The sequence below is a fragment of the Salmo salar genome, chromosome ssa01, assembly GCF_905237065.1.
Source record: "Salmo salar chromosome ssa01, Ssal_v3.1, whole genome shotgun sequence".
Classification (NCBI taxonomy): Eukaryota; Metazoa; Chordata; class Actinopteri; order Salmoniformes; family Salmonidae; genus Salmo; species Salmo salar.
The window spans coordinates 66213958-66231019 of record NC_059442.1 but is presented as its reverse complement, the minus strand read 5'-3'; the positions used below and the strand labels follow the sequence as shown (position 1 = coordinate 66231019).

Below are 17062 nucleotides of genomic sequence, written 5' to 3'. Positions count from 1 at the left end.
GGGGAGATTTAGGGAGAAATAAATAACCCCTCTCTCTACACTGCAATTTCTCTTGCCCCCACAGACGTATGCACACTCGTACAAACTGCAAATGCCTCCAACAATTTGTAGAGTCACAAGCTTGAAGTAATCATTGTGTGCTAGGAATATGGGACGAAATACTGACTACTTTAATACACATATGTGAATTTGTCCTGTAACGAGGGTCGTATAAAGGGGACCAATGCGCAGCGTGTAGAGTGCTCCTACTTTACTTTAATGAAAACACTTAAACAAAAAAACAACAAAACGACAGCCAACAGTTCCGTCAGGTATACTAACAAAACGGAAAACAATATATACAGTAGCGAGGCTATAACAGTAGCGAGGCTATATACATGCACCCGTTAAAGTGTCTATGCATATATGATAAACAGAGAGTAGCAGCAGCAGCGTAAAAGGGGGGGGCGGCAAACAATGCAAATAGTCCTGGTAGCCATTTGATTAACTCTGTATGACTGGGGTGGCTGGGCCTTCCTCTGACACCGCCTGGTGTAGAGGTCCTGGATGGAAGGCATCTTAGCCCCAGTGATGTACTGGGCCGTATGCACTACCCTCTGTAGTGCCTTGTGGTCGGATTGCCGTACCAGGCAGTGATGCAACCAGTCAGGATGCTCTCGATATTGCAGCTGTAGAACCTTTTGAGGATCTGAAGACCAATGCCAAATCTTTAGTTTCCTGAGGGGGAATAGGCTTTGTCGTGCCCTCTTCATGACTGTCTTGGTGTGTTTGGACCATTCTAGTTTGTTGATGATGTGGACACCAAGGAACTTGAAGCTCTCGACCTGCTCCACTACAGCCCCGTCGATGAGAATGGGAGCGTGCTCGGTCCTCCTTTTCCTGTAGTTCACAATCATCTCCTTAGTCTTGGTTATGTTAAGGGGTAGGTTGTTATTCTGGCAGCACCCTTTCTGGCACCACCCAGCCAGGTCTCTGACCTCCTCCCTATAGGCTGTCTCGTCGTTGTCGGTGATCAGGCCTACCACTGTTGTGTCGTCTGCAAACTTAATGATGGTGTTGGAGTCGTGCCTGGCCATGCAGTCATGGGTGAACCGGGAGTACAGGAGGGGACTGAGCACACACCCCTGAGGGGCTCCAGTGTGGCAGATGTGTTGCTACCTTCCCTCACCACCTGGGGGCGGCCCGTCAGGAAGTCCAGGATCCAGTTGCAGAGGGAGGTGTTTAGTCCCAGGATCCTTAGCTTAGTGATGAGCTTTGAGGGTACTACGGTGTTGATAGCTGAGCTGCAGTCAATGAATAGCATTCTCACGTAGGTGTTCCTTTTGTCCAGGTGGGAAAGGGCAGTGTGGAGTGCAATAGAGATTGTGTCAACTGTGGATCTGTTTGGGCGGTATGCAAATTGAAGTGGGTCTAGGGTTTCTGGGATAATGGTGTTGATGTGAGCCATTACCAGCCTTTCAAAGCACTTCATGGATACGGACATGAGTGCTACGTGTCTGTAGACATTTAGGCAAGTTGCCTTCGTGTTCTTGGGCACAGGGACTATGGTGATCTGCTTGAAACATGTTGGCATTACAGACTCAATAAGGGACATGTTGAAAATGTCAGTGAAGACAGCTGCCAGTTGGTCAGCACATGCCCGGAGCACACGTCCTGGTAATCCGTCTTGCCTCGCAGCCTTGTGAACGTTGACCTGTTTAAAGGTCTTACTCACGTCGGCTACAGAGAGCGTGATCACACAGTCGTCCGGAACAGCTGATGCTCTCATGCATGCCTCAGTGTTGCTTGCCTCGAAGCAAGCATAGAAGTGATTTAGCTCGTCTGGTAGGCTCGTGTCACTGGGCAGTGTTACGAACCGGCTCAAAGCTCGTAACAAAAGGGAGACAACGTGGAGACAAGGAATACCAAAATATATATTTATTATTAACTAAAGTAAACCAATTACAATTAACAATGGTGTGTGTAATCAGTAGTGTAAGTGAGTGTTTTGCATGCATGAATGTAATAATGCAGGGTGTTGAAGGGTGCCAAAGCAAACAACCAAAAGCCACAAAACTACCACAACAGAAATCAAATAAAGGTGTCTGCATGGAGAGAATCTTCCCAATCAATGTGGAAGAGGTCTATTTATCATGGAACACACCCAGGCCCAGGTGTTTCCCATGTAGCTGACGCCCCTCCCAACTCCGCCCACCGGCATCCTAATAAGGAAACAAGAACAAAGAGAGAGAATAAGGCAGACAGAGTGGGAGGGTCGTCACAGCAGCTTGCGGCTTTGCTACCCTTTGTAGTCTGTAATAGTTTGCAAGCCCTGCCACATAAGACGAGCGTCGGAGCCGGTGTAGTAGGATTGAATCTTAGTCCTGTATTGACGCTTTGCCTGTTTGATGGTTCGTCGGAGGGCATTGCAGGATTTCTTATAAGCTTCCGGATTAGAGTCCCACACCTTGAAAGTGGCAGCTCTACCCTTTAGCTCAGTGCGAATGTTGCCTGTAATCCATGGCTTCTGTTTGGGGTATGTACGTACAGTCACTGTGGGGACGACGTCCTCGATGCACTTATTGATAAAGCCAGTGACTGATGTGGTGTACTCCTCAATGCCATCGGGGGAATCCCGGAACATGTTCCAGTCTGTGATAACAAAACAGTCCTTGTGGTTCAGCATCTGTTTCACCTGACCACTTTTTTATAGACCGAGTCACTGGTGCTTCCTGCTTGAAATTTTTGCTTCTAAGCAGGAATCAGGAGGATAGAATTGTGGTCGGATTTACCAAACGGAGGGCGAGGGAGAGCTTTGTACGCGTCTCTGTGTGTGGAGTACAGGTGATCTAGATTTTTTCCCCCTCTGGTTGCACATTTAACATATTGATAGAAATTCGGTAGAACGGATTTAAGTTTCCCTGCATTAAAGTCTCTGGCCACTAGGAGCGCCGCCTCTGGGTGAGCGGTTTCCTGTTTGCTTATTTCCTTATACAGCTGACTGAGTGCGGTCTTAGTGCCAGCATCCGTCTATGGTGGTAAATAAACAGCCACGGAAAGTATAGCTTAAAACTAAGCAAATAGTGTGGTCTGCATTTTATCACAAGATGCTCTACTTCAGGCGAGCAAAATCTAGAGACTTCCTTAGATTTCGTGCACCAGCTGTTGTTTACAAATATACACAGACCCCCCCCCCAACGTCTTACCGGAGTGTGCTGTTCTATCTTGCCGGGGCAGGGTATATCCCGCTAGCTGAATATCCATGTCATCATTCAGCCATGATTCCGTGAAAGATAGGATGTTACAGTTTTTGATGTCCCGTTGGTAGGATATTCGTGACTGTACCTTGTCTAATTTATTGTCCAATGTTTGCACGTTGGCGAGTAATATTGACGGTAATGGCAGCTTTCAAACTCGCCTTCTGCGGATCCTTATGAGGCACCCCGCTCTGTGTCCTCTGTACCTCCTTTTCTCCTCTTGCAAATAACTGGGATGTTGGCCTTGTCGGGTGTACAGAGAATGTCGTGTGCGTCCTGCTTGTTGAAGAAAACAATCTTCATCTAATCCGAGGTGAGCGATTGCTGTCCTGATATCCAGAAGCTATTTTTGCCGTAAGATACGGTTGCAGAAACATTATGTACAAAATAAGTTACAAAACCCGAGAAAAAGAAGCATAATAGCACACTTGGTTGGGCGCCTGTAAAACTGCTGCCATTTCTTCCGGCGCCATTTCACCCGATATGGAAGAAAAATACCCTCAAATTAAAGCTGACAGTCTTCATTTTAACATCATAATCATTGTATAATTTCAAATCCAAAGGCCGGTACAACAAACAATGTGTCCTGTCCCAATACTTTTGGAGCTCAATATAGTTAGAGCCCTAAATTCAGCTTGTAAATGACTACAGGGAGAATGGATGAAATGATAGACACATAGTTCACAACCACAATATACACTATGTGGGGAATTACAGGGGAGTGGTTTTTAACACCATACACACTTGCTGAATAACAGAAACCTTTTATTCTCACTGTAGCCAAACACTATTGTTCCTTTAGATGTAGTCTTGGCATAGGCCACAGGAGCACTGCTAGGCCTACATGGAACCTACAGCAACACCTTGTTCCATTTTTAGTAGATGCTCTTATCCACAGCGACTTACAGGAGAAATTAGGATTAAGTGCCTTGCTCAAGGGGACATAGATTTTTCACCTAGTCAGCTTGGGGATTTGAACGAACAACCTTTTGGTTACTGGTCCAGCGCTCTTATCCACTAGGCTAAATACCACCACACATTTAAAGAGCCACTGAACACACCGATTGGCACGTATGTTTTTCTGTTGCTCATTAGAACAATTTGATTTCAGTCTTGGAGGTTTGTTTCCTGACTGATTCAGTTTTTGGTCAATTATGCTTGTCCCCCATGAGACACTGAAGCCCATTTCAGTTCCTCAAAATCCTCAGAACAAATCTAAGATAACTCAAGAAATCGGTAATTAATTTTGACGTTTTTGCCGAGGATGTTTTAGTTGCACAATTTTACATCTGAGGTGTTTGGTACAGTATTTCGCAAGTAAAAAAAAAGTGCAATGCTTTGTCTTATGTAAACAGTCGGAACTGCTGTTTGCACTCTCACAAGCCACACAAGAGTCGTTAGAAGGTAAGAAGTTATTTTACATAGAATATTATAGGAAGCCCCAGGACATAGTGTCTATGATACTGTAATAAACTCACATAGTTGCTGTCACAAACGCTAAACTACACACAATTGTCACTGACTAGTTGGATATTCATTTCCCACTTAGCAAACCAAATCAAATGTATTTACAAAGCCCTTTTTTTTACATCAGCAAACAATTTCTGTACTTACAGTATTTTTACAAATCATTTTTTTATCGGGTTTTTGCTTGGCGGACCATATTTGTTTATTGACATTTGTCAATAAAACTCATAAAGGCAGCTGTTTATGTCAAATTGTTTTTTACTTGTAGCACTGGTTGTGCTGAAAAGGAAATGGTAAAACACTTCAATGTGATGCTAAATATGAAGCAGATGAATGAAGCAGATGAATGAAAGTAGTGAATTTCAGCTTTTTCACTGTGCGAAGCAATCCATGGGAGACCTAGGCTATTACGCAATAGTCCTGACACCTCACACCTAGTTTCTCTACAGAGTCGTGTGTGTGTGTGTGTGTGTGTGGTTATTCACTGGGTTAATTATCCTAAGGTGAGGCCTAACTCACATCTAATTCTCACCTTCAGGACATATGCATACACACCCATTGTGATTGAAGATGGATTTTGCCTTTTGAATCAATTTCACATGTAAAAACAGCCTCAGAGAATTGGGAAATCACATCCTCATGCAATTATGCTCGTTAAAGTCAATCGGATTTGCTCTCCACACTAACAAGTCAAATGTCAATAAACATGAACAGAGTGAAATGGCAAACTAACATCTCAATTAACAGAAAATAAAATGATTCCCCCACCAATCCTACTTAGATTAGAGAGGACAGAATTCCACCAACAATTCGTAAAACCTCATCTGTTCCCAACATTCCCTCCTTTCTAGTAATTCTCTCTAGATGCCAGGCAGAAGACAGGTTGTAACCAGCCTCAAATTTCCACATTCACATTTCCTTTTCCAACCAGCAGCTAATACTCCTCATCTGTCCTCATCCGAAGACCAAAGTTTAAAAGTTTATTCAGCACGTGCACAATAGGTGTAAAACAGTACAGTGAAATTATTACCTTGAGAGCTCTTTCCCAACAATGCAATTTTAATAATACCATAGATAATATAATTAAAAACATTTAAAACCACAAGAACTACAATGTGAGTTAAAGAAACACAAGAATGAAGTATATACACATCAGTGCCAGTACCTTATTCAATGTGCAGGGGTATTGGAGTGGTTTTACACATAAAGTGACTGGTAGTAGGAGATACTAATGGTGATATATACACTGAACTAAAATATAAACACAAAATGTAATGTGTTGGCCCCATGTTTCATGAGCTGAAATAAAACATTCCAGAAATCTTCCATTTGCACAAAAAGCTTCTCTAAAATTGTGTGCACAAATTTGTTTGCATCCCTGTCAGTGAGCATTTCTCCTTTGCCAATATAATCCATCCACCTGACAGTGTGGCATATCAAGAAGCTGATTAAACAGTATGATCATTACACAGGTGTAACTTGTGCTTGTGACAATAAAAGGCCACTCTAACATGTGCAGTTTTGTCACACAACACAATGCCACAAATGTCTCAAGTTTTGAGGGAGATTGCAATTGGCATGCTGACTGCAGGCATGTCTCCCAGAGATGTCGCCTGAGAATTTAATGTTAATTTCTCTATCATAAGCCACCTCCATGTTGTTTTAGAATATTTGGCAGTACGTCCAACCGGCCTCACAACCGCAGACCGGGAGCATGAAAAACAGTCCATGTCTCGGGTGGCTGGAGTCTTTGGCAATTTTTCTGGCCTTTCTCAGATACCGCCTGGCATGTTCGTCCTGAATGGCTGGGAGCTCACCCCAAGTGATGTGCTGGGCCGTCCCCACTGCCCGCTGTATGGACTTCCAGTTCCGAGTGGTGCAGTTGCCATACCAGAAATTGATACAACCAGTCAGTATGCTCTCAATGGGGCAGCTGTAAAAGTTCCTGAGGATCTGAGGGGCCATGCCAAATTGTTTCAGCCTCCTAAGGGAGAAGAGGCGATTCCGTGCCTTCTTCAAGACTGTTCTGGTGTGAAAGGACCATGTTAAGTCATCAGTGATGTGTACACCGAGGAACTTGAAGCTCTTGACCCTCTCCACTGCGGCCCTGTCGATGTGGACAGGGGTGTGCATCCCCCCTGTTTTCTGTAGTCCACGATCAGCTCCTTGGTCTTGCTGAAGTTGAGGAAGAGGTGGTTGTCCTGGCACCACACTACCAGTTCTCGGACCTCCTCCCTGTAGGCGGTCTCATCGCTGTTGGTGTTCAGGCCTACCACCTTCGTGTAGTCAGCAAACATGATGATGGAGTTGGAGTTGTGTGTGGGGGGCCCCGTGTTGAGGGTCAGCATGGCGGAGGTGTTGTCGCCTACTTTATCCACCTAGGGTCGGCCCATCAAGAAGTCCAGGATCCAGTTGCAGAGGGAGGTGTTCAGTCCCAGGGTCCCGAGTTTGGTGAGGAGCTTGGAGGGCACTATGGTGTTGAATGCTGAGCAGTAATCGATTATCAGCATTCTCACATAGATATTCCTCTTGTCCAGGTGGGAGAGGGCAGTGTGGAGTGCAATTGTCTGTAGATCTGTTGGGGCGGAATGCAAATTGGAGTTGGTCTAAGGTGTCTGGAATGATGGAGGTCATGTATGCCATCACTTTAGAGGGCAGTAGTCATTGTGGCAGGTAGCCTTACAGTTCTTGGGAATGTGAATGATGGTGGTCAGCTTGAGACGTGGGGATTACAGAGAGGTTGAAAATGATGTGAAGATGCCTGCCACCTGGTCAGTGCATGCTCTGAGAATGCACCATGAAATACCATTCGTTTCCTCAGCCGTAGCCTTTGTGTTGGCTGAGATAGCCCTGTGTGTGGTTGCCCTGTCCTTTAGTTTAGAGCGTACCTCTGTGTTAATCCAGGACTTTTGATTGGGGAAGCGGGTGTGGGGACAACATTGGGGATGCATTTCCTGATGAAGCCCAAGGCGGAGGTGGTTAGCTCGTCGATGCTATCGGCGGAGTCCCGAATCATTCCAGTCAGCGCTAGCAAAACAGTCCTGTAACATAGCCTTCAATTCGGAGGACCATTTCCCTATGGAGTGCGTCACGGGTACTTCCTGTTTGTGCTTTTGTTAGTACACAGGAAGCGCACCCTTTTGCGTCTGGCAAACCCCTCACCCCTAAGCCGGCATTACAGAAGTTCCAAAGCAATAATCAGTACAAATAGAACAACCATATTCATAGTTTCATACATACAGTACGGTTATATAGAGCTACCGTACATTTGCAGTGCTATATACAGACTGTTTCTGCTTGTGTATCACTATTGCAGCCAAGTTTATAGTACTGAGTCAGACTCAATACCTTACCTAAGCCATACTATACTCAACATGACTGAGTTTGATCAAGAGTGACTGAGTTTGGGTGTGTGCATCTGTGACAATGTGTGTGTATGTGTCAGTGTGCTTTCGTGACCTACAGTATTCTGTGCTGTGAGAGAGTAAATTGGTAAGTGCATATCTGGTTTCATGCGTGTGTGGTGGCTGAAACTACTGATCAAATCCGCACCACCCGATCCCATCAGTCCTCCTCACACAATGCTAAAGCGCAGTTGAGAAATCCCAACCACAAACAAAAACGAAATAATTTTAAAAAACTAGCCTCCATTCATTATTGGTGCTATCCATGCGAAAATAATAGCCTGTGAGCCATTGGGCATTCCAGAGAGCGGAGGTAACTGGTGCGGATAACGAAAATGCCCTTGGTTTTAGTGGCTGGCATGGACACAGGAAACATGCTAGGCTCCATTACTGAACACTTGTTGATCCAACCCTGGCAGGGTTGAGGAGGAAGTAGAGGCACAAAGTAGTGATATCAGCTAGCTACATCAGTGTTTACACTGTGCTAGTCCTGGAGGAGCCCTATATGTGCTGGATTTAATTCCAAACTGTGCTATCTCAGCACATTCTCAAGGGAGACGCCTTCGTCAGAGGGATAGAGCTAAGTGAGCCAGGCAAGTGTGGTGTCACTGTAGGAAAGTTAAGAGTGGGACTGCATATAGTGCTGTATCAACATTATCGGCTGCATTCAACATCTGATTCATGTGCAAAATTAGACTGTATCCATGATCCTATCCATCCATTCTACATGAAGCCATCAAGTAGTAATCTCAGAGCAGTTCCACAACTTCCTCTGGCGTTCCACAAGCACAAACAAGCCTCCTCCAGGCCAGACATAATGTGATCCAGCTAAAAATAAAAACCTGTGTGACTAAATAGCCTGATCATTCATCAAATCTCCCTCCCCCACAGTCAACCACTGGAGGGAGGGATAGAGTGAAGGAGGGAGGGAGGAAGAGGGAAATGGACTGTGCGGGTTCAACATTTGCATTGTGTGTTTACCCAACAGAGTCAATGAAATGATAACCAGAGCCAAGTGTGTTAGAGCATGGCAGTGCGAAGCATGACCGAACACAAGCAATGCTCCTTAGTTAACGCCATTTCCCAAAGGGGAGACTTGTAAACATTTACCCTCCACACTACAAACCATCGACCCAGAAAAACTTAATACAGCCTGATTTAATCCCCCAGATCAGACACAAAGAAAGAAGCCAAATTATGTTTGAAGAGCTCTTGAACATTCCCCATCTCTGAACAGAAGTATTTCTTTGTTGGTAATTTTGTTGGCCTGATCTAACCTTATGTATTCAGGTTATTAAAAGGTATTAAGGAGTTTAAAGACTTGGATGAAAGTTGAGCTATATTTTTTTTACAGTACACAAAACAATTGAGTTAAGGTGTCTTAATACAAACAGCTGCTCTCATCAGTGGGTGCATCACCCCCGCCCGCTCCGAACCGCCGGCAGGGTGATGCCCCTGCCCCCTGCCCAAAGGGATTTTCCAAGCACGGGAAGAACCAAGCCCCATTGGACACCCGGGCGGGCATGGAAGCAAACGCACGCACAATCATCAGGACCAGCACACATGCCGTCTACAACTTGATTTATTTAGGTTATGTTCTATGGCCTTCAAACTCATCTCTGGACCTTGGAGCCAGTTCCACTGCGTTTTTTCATTGTTCCCATCTAATCAGGGACTGATTTAAACCTGGGACACCAGGTAGGTGCAATTAATTATCAGGTAGAACAGAAAACCAGTAGGCTCCGGACCTCGTAGGGTAAGAGTTGAATACCCCTGTTCTATGGTTTACATGTGTTCTGATAGTGTCCCAGAGACCATCTAGTCCATTGTCATCAGGCTGCTCGTTCCATAATCCAAGAAGTCCTTTAACCAAGTGTCCATGCTGAAACACTGAGGTTTACACACTTTCCAATTCCTAAGTATTGTCCGTTTGACTGATAGTTGGTCCAGAGCAATGATGCATAGCAGGGTTCTAGGTTGGATATTACCCTACTCCCTAGTAGGTACACTACAGGAAACAATGGGATACATACATTCAAGATTTCAGACAACATATCAACTAACTCAGTCCAATCTTTTGACAGCTGGACATTTGCAGAACAGATGCATTAGTGTACCGACCTCACCACAGCCATCCCAACAAGTGTGAAAGGCTTTGTTTCATGTTTGTCAACTTGTGTGGTGTGATACATGTCCTTCGTAAGATCTTCATTTGATCTATTCTTAATCAAGATGAGAAAATACCGATTAGCGCTATTTCTGACATTTGTGACACCTCTCCTTGGTTGGAAAATGGCTGTATGGTTTTCTGTGGCTAGGCGCTGACCTAACATAATCGCATGGTGTGCTTTCGCAGTAAAGCCTTTTTGAAATCAGACACTGTGGCTGGATTAACAAGAAGTTTATCTTTAAAATGGTGTATAATACTTGTATGTTTGAGGAATTTTAATTATGAGATTTCTGTGGTTTGAATTTGGCGCCCTGCAATTTCACTGGCTGTTGGCGAGGTGGGAAAATCAGATTCCACTAATATGTTTTGATCTAAAGTTGCCTTTCAGTAATTTGGCATTGCCAGACACTCTCGGCAGACTATTGAGGGGTGTGTGTGTCCACGGTTACTAACCTGGGTCATCTTTGCAAGGTCCAGGGAGGGCCGTGGTTCCTGAGCATCCTCTGGTCTCCTGCGCTTCATACCGATCTTCTTATCGTTCAAGACGCAGGGCTGGGACTTGCTCCGCGACAGCCCCCCAGTCCCCCCTGCTGTCTGCCTAGCACGTCTCCCCAGCTGTGGGTTGCAGTCCGGTGAGCTGGCCCCCTCTCTGTGGTGGTCTGGCAGGCTGATCTGCTCATGGGACAAGGAGAGGGGCTTGAGGGAGTGGTGGTAGGAGGGGGAGGTAGGGGAGGCAGTGAACAGGGGGTGAAGGGGCAGGTGCTGGTTGAAGCAAGGAAGCTCCAGGGTGCCTTCTGTGGGGTTGTTGGAGCGGGATGGCAGGCTGAAACTGGAGCTCCGCTGCATGGCAGGAAAATGAACCCCTGAAAAACTTCCACCACCTCCTATTCCACTTCCTCCAGAGCAGCGCTGCACACTCCCCCCGCTGTGGCACCTCCTCTTCTCCACCGCCGTCCACACTCGCGACCCCTGAGGTCTCCATGACGACCTGCAGCTCCCAAACTCTTCGGAGAAGGACATTGAGAGTGAGCGGCACTGGCGCTTGCTAGGGGGCGCCGTGGCGGCTGAGGTGGAGGTGGCGAGGGCCAGGGACTGGGTGGCTGCCAGCTTGGCATCGCCCAGGTTGAGGTCTTGGATGAGGCTGGTGATGGCGGTGGCGGCGCCCACCTCACGGCTCCAGACCCGGCTACTCCGCTGACACTCCTCGGGCAGAACGTCCCACAGGCTCTCCAGACTGGCGCCGGACTGGCAGGGAATCCCTGGCTGGATGGCACAGCCTCTGCGCAGGTCTAGCCACCTGTCTGCCTCTGGAACACAAGGACACACAATAAATACATGAACACACACGTTGTTTTATACTTTATATATCATCTAATTTGACATGTAATTTTCAAGTGGGTATATAAAGCAGGACATAACAGATGGGAAGCTTGTGTCAGGGGCCTAATTTGAAATCATTACTATCAAAAACCTCATAATGGTCCTCCTATATTACTTCTCCCCCTCTGGCAACATAAGCTCCTATTTGCCATCTCATGGAGTTTTGGAAATCCCACTTTATCTCCTCTACAGAGGCTATGTCAAGATAAAGTGCAGCTTTAAGTAAAACAATAAACGACAGGGAAAGCAGGGCTAAGCTTCCAGGGTGAGGTTCAATGTGCAGTGTGCATCTTCTTCACGTATGCGAGTTGGGCTTCACTTTAGGATGATCAACCCAGTAAATAATCACACGTGCATGCACACGCACACTTCAGAAAACAATAGACAGTAAGCAGTAGCAGCTCTTGGTTAGTAAGACAGTAAAGTGTATCCTGGTGAGTATCACCACATCTGTAGGAACTCTAATAGAGAGAGATGGAGCACATTACTCAAGGTCTAGATTCTCAGTAATGGTGGTTTAAGACAGGATAGTAAAAAACAGCTAGCTATAGACAGGGGATTGGTTCAACCCAAGCTGCACTGCTTGACAGTACATTATCTGAAACAGAGCTGCTAGCTCCTGAGTTGGGTAGATCAACAGTTGCATTATGGCTGGCAGGGAAATAGTCTGAGCTTATTGGTATTACAAGATTCTACAAGCAACCTGGCAGCCTCTACTAGACATGTAAATGTCAAATGACAACATACGTCATTAATTAATCACATTTTTTATATAGCACTACAGTTGTCACAGAACGCTTAGTTAACAAAACTTGGCACGAGGAGGCCTAAGACCAACAGTGGCACGGTGGTGTTTGGCCAACAACAGTATCAGTCACATAACAAACACTGACTTAAGTTTAGACTGAAGGAGAATTTCCAAAAGTCCACTGACTGGGGAATATGTCTTAGTCCGGGTGGGTGGCTTCCTCCAACAATGACAGAAATGCAGCCTGACTTGATTGGTTTAAATTCAGACAGAACATGACAAATTAATATGCCAACATTATTCATCACAGGCACAAAGGAAGAATATGACAGTCCAGTGGGCAAAACACCACACTGGTTCTGGCTAACGTAGCCGCTACTGATCTCAAAGCTAGCACAGATCTCTATTGATTCCCAATTGGCAACCAGGGGCTCATCTCTGTCCAAATCCATTCCTTCAAATGCTTCTCTCCATTTTTGCCCTCTCTTTGGTGGGCAGAAGTCTTTGTTTCAGTCCCAAAGAACAATGGACGGGGGCTACGACATGACCTGACAAGAATGTCAAGAATACAAAATGACAATAGGAGAAAGCATCTAAAAGTAATAACCTCGCCCAGTGAAAAATGTGTTCAGCAAAGGACTGCAGTCCCAGCAAAAGCCATATAATAGCATACAATGTCTTATGTCAGCTGTAACAACAGATACAGTAGTTGTAGGACATATGCAATGTGTATCCCTTTGGTTTCCCCTCTCTCCGGTACATGGGACAGATGACGGGGGGAGGGGGGGAGTAAGGAGTGTGATAGTCGCTGAGCCAAGGAAATCATTGACAAAGGCAACACAACACTCAATTACTTTTAAGTCCAATGAGTGCAGTGCACAGCTCTGTGTGAAGGCAGGTGCACAGTGGGCATGAGAGGGAGACGAGAGACAGATGGTAAAAGAGAGAAGTGAGACAGAAAGAGAGTGACAGAAGGGGATCAGTAGAAATAGTTAAAGGGGAGGGGAGCTTATAACAAGACATAAAGCTGGTGAACAACACAAAGAAAATGAAGATAAAGCCTGATACAAGACGGTAAGAAACTTAATGGTGAGGATAACAGAGCAAAGGCCATGGTCTGAGGGATGGATGCACTCACCCACAGTGCCACAGGAGAAGAGGGTAGTCCCTCTGCTCATGGTGCCGCGCTTCCGCTGTTGATGGACAGATGGAGGGAAACAGACAAAGAGGACATGGCTTAGACTAGGCTCATTTATCAGACTCTAAACATGTCCGTACATAACTCTCCAAGCATCACACACACACAAACACACAATCCCTGTTTGTCCTAGAACGTACAGAACAATTCAGAAAGGAGAACAAACAGGGTGGTGCAGGCAAGCTCATAGAGAAATAGGGCAAAGGGATAGAGTCATTAACATTGCTGGGAGACAACTTAGGTTCATCGTCACAACAACACAGTGTTATGACAGCACTGCTAGACACCTTACAGTACACACTGGGGGCTATAAAGAGGTACAACTACTCACCCAAATTGCTTGATTTGAAAAGCAGCCCTTCTATGTCATTGACTGCTGAGGTAGAATAATATACCATTTATTTAGAAGGGCCAACCTAGAGGCCATATAAATGAATTCAAGACCTTGATGGTGAGCACCCTGCCAAAAACTACAATAGGCTGTATTGTAGAGAAGCCAACAGAGAGCCCAAGTCTCATGTTTCCAAGGTCAGTTGAGAGAGAGGCACCTGTAAGGTACTTGTTACAGTGCTTTAGTTATAGGTCTAGCAGAGTTTTACTCACCAGCAGCAATTCAGTGTCTTTGGACCTTACATCATCGACACCCTTCTTCTTTTCCAGTGTTTTTGAGAATATGATCACCATGGTAGGGCGCAGCTCTGCTCCAGTCCATTCCAGTGCAGGAGAAGGCCGGGGGAAGCCATCTTAGTTGAGGGCGGAGGGGAGACAGTCTTTTGGGCAGGTTGGATGGGCAGATGACCACCTTCCATCGGCAGAGTGTCCTCGGGTGGTAGGGGAGCGTCTCTCACTCTTCAGCCATCCCTGTGCAACAGACAGAGAGATGTGGTGAGCACACACACACATATACAGTTGAAGTCGGAAGTTTACATACACCTTAGCCAAATACATTTAAACTCAGTTTTTCACAATTCCTGACATTTAATCCTAGTAAAAATTCCCTGTCTTAGGTCAGTTAGGATCACCACTTGATTTTAAGAATGTGAAATGTCAGAATAATAGTACAGAGAATGATTTATTTCAGCTTTTATTTCTTTCATCACATTCCCAGTGGGTCAGAAGTTGACATACACTCAATTAGTATTTGGTAGCATTGCTTTTAAATTGTTTAACTTGGGTCAAACATTTTCGGTAGCCTTCCACAAGCTTCCCACAATAAGTTGGGTGAATTTTGGCCCATTCCTCCTGACAGAGCTGGTGTAACTGAGTCAGGTTTGTAGGCCTCCTTGCTCGCACATGATTTTTAAGTTCTGCGAGGTATTGCTCACCTGAGGTAGAGTACCTTGAGATAAGCTCTAGACCACACTATCTACAAAGAGAGTTCTCATCTACATTATTCGTAGCTGTCTATTTACCAACACAGACCGAAGCTGGCACTAAGACCGCACTCAACTAAGTCTATAAGGCCATAAGCAAACATTAAAATGCTCATCCAGAAGCGCGCTCCTAGTGGCCGGGGACTTTAATGCAGGCAAACTTAAATCAGTTTTACCACATTTTAACTAACATGTCACATGTGCAACCAGAGGCAAAAAAACTTTAGACCACTTTTACTCCACACACAGAGATGCATACAAAGCTCTCCCCCGCCCTCCATTTGGCAAATCTGACCATAATTCTAACCTCCTGATTCCTGCTTAGAAGCAAAAACGAAAGCAGGAAGTACCAGTGACGGAAGTACCACCTCAATATGGAGGTGGTCAGATGACGCGGATGCTACGCTACAAGACTGTTTTGCTAGCATAGACTGGAATATGTTCCGGGATTCATCCAATGGCATTGAGGAGTACACCACCTCAGTCAACGGCTTCATCAATAAGTGCATCGACAACCTCATCCCCACAGTGACCGTACGTACATATCCTAACCAGAAGCCATGGATTACAGGCAACATCCGCATCGAGCTAAAGGCTAGAGCTGGAGTGGGACACTAATCCAGACGCTTATAAGAAATCCCTCTATGCCCTCAGACGAACCATCAAACAAGTAAAGCGTCAATACAGGATTAAGATTGAATCCTACTACATTGGCTCTGATGCTCGTCGGATGTGGCAGGGCGTGAAAAGTATTACGGACTACAAAGGGAAACCCAGACGCGAGACACCCAGTGAAGCAAGCCTACCAGACGAGCTAAATGCCTTTTATGCTCGCTTCGACACAAACAACACTGAAGCATGCACGAGACTGCGTGATAACGCTCTCGGTAGCCGATGTGAGCAAGACCTTTAAAGGTTAACATTCACAAAGCCGCGGGGCCAGATGGATTACCAGGACGTGTACTCAAAGCATGCACGGACCAACTGGCAAGTGTCTTCACTGACATTTTCAACCTCTCCCTGACCGAGTCTGTAATACCTACATGTTTCAAGCAGAACACCATAGTCCCTGTGCCCAAGGAAGCGAAGGTAACCTGCCTAAATTATTACCGCCCCGTAGCACTCACGTCGGTAGCCATGAAGTGCTTTGAAAGGCTGGTAATGGCTCACATCAACACCATCCTCCTGGATACCCTAGACCCACTCCAATTCACATACCGCCCCAACAATTCCACAGATGACGCAATCTCAATTGCACACCATACTGCCCTTTCCCACCTGGACAAAAGGAACACCTATGTGAGAATGCTGTTCATTGACTATAGGTCAGCGTTCAACACCATAGTGCCCACAAGCTCATCACTAAGCTAAGGACCCTGGGACTAAACACCTCCCTCTGCAACTGGATCCTGGACTTCCTGGCGGGCCGCCCCTAGGTGGTAAGAGTAGGCAACAACACATCTGCCACGCGGATCCTGAACACTGGGGCCCTCAGGGGTGTGTACTTGGTACTCCCTGTTTACCCACGACTGCGTGGCCAAACACAACTCCAACACCATCATTAAGTTTGCTGACGACACAACAGTGGTAGGCCTGATCACCAACAATGATGAGACAGCCTATAGGGAGGAGGTCAGAGAACTGGCAGTGTGGTGCCAGAACAACAACCTCTCCTTCAATGTGAGCAAGACAAAGGAGCTGATCGTGGACTACAGGAGAAAGCGGGCCGAACAGGCCCCCATTAACATCACCGGGGCTGTAGTGGAGCGGGTCGAGAGTTAAGTTCCTTGGTGTCCACATCACCAACAAACTATCATGGTCCAAACACACCAAGACAGTCGTGAAGAGGGCACGACAAAACCTTTTCCCCCTCAGGAGACTGAAAAGATTTGGCATGGGTCCCCAGATCCTCAAAAAGTTATTCAGCTGCAACATTGAGAGCATCCTGACCGGTTGCATCACCACCTGGTATGGCAACTGCTCGGCATCTGACCGTAAGACGCTACAGAGGGTAGTGACTACGGCCCAGTACATCCCTCGGGCCAAGCTTCCTGCTATCCAGGACATATATAATAGGGAGTGTCAG

At 46.0% G+C, this 17062-nt stretch overlaps 1 protein-coding gene across 3 annotated transcripts in view; it reads right to left on the bottom strand.

Annotated features, from left to right (window-relative positions):
* Positions 1-17062, bottom strand: part of LOC106607475 (protein FAM53B) — a 48563-nt gene that overhangs the window by 5217 nt on the left and 26284 nt on the right. For all 3 annotated transcript variants that reach the window (XM_014204460.2, XM_045721214.1, XM_045721222.1), the window contains 3 exons: positions 14207-14464; positions 13544-13598; positions 10731-11584 (listed from right to left, as the gene is read on the bottom strand). In XM_014204460.2, coding sequence (XP_014059935.1) covers positions 10731-11584; positions 13544-13598; positions 14207-14287 — 990 coding nt within the window. In that variant the 5' untranslated portion in view covers positions 14288-14464. The remainder of the gene's footprint in view (positions 1-10730; positions 11585-13543; positions 13599-14206; positions 14465-17062) is intronic.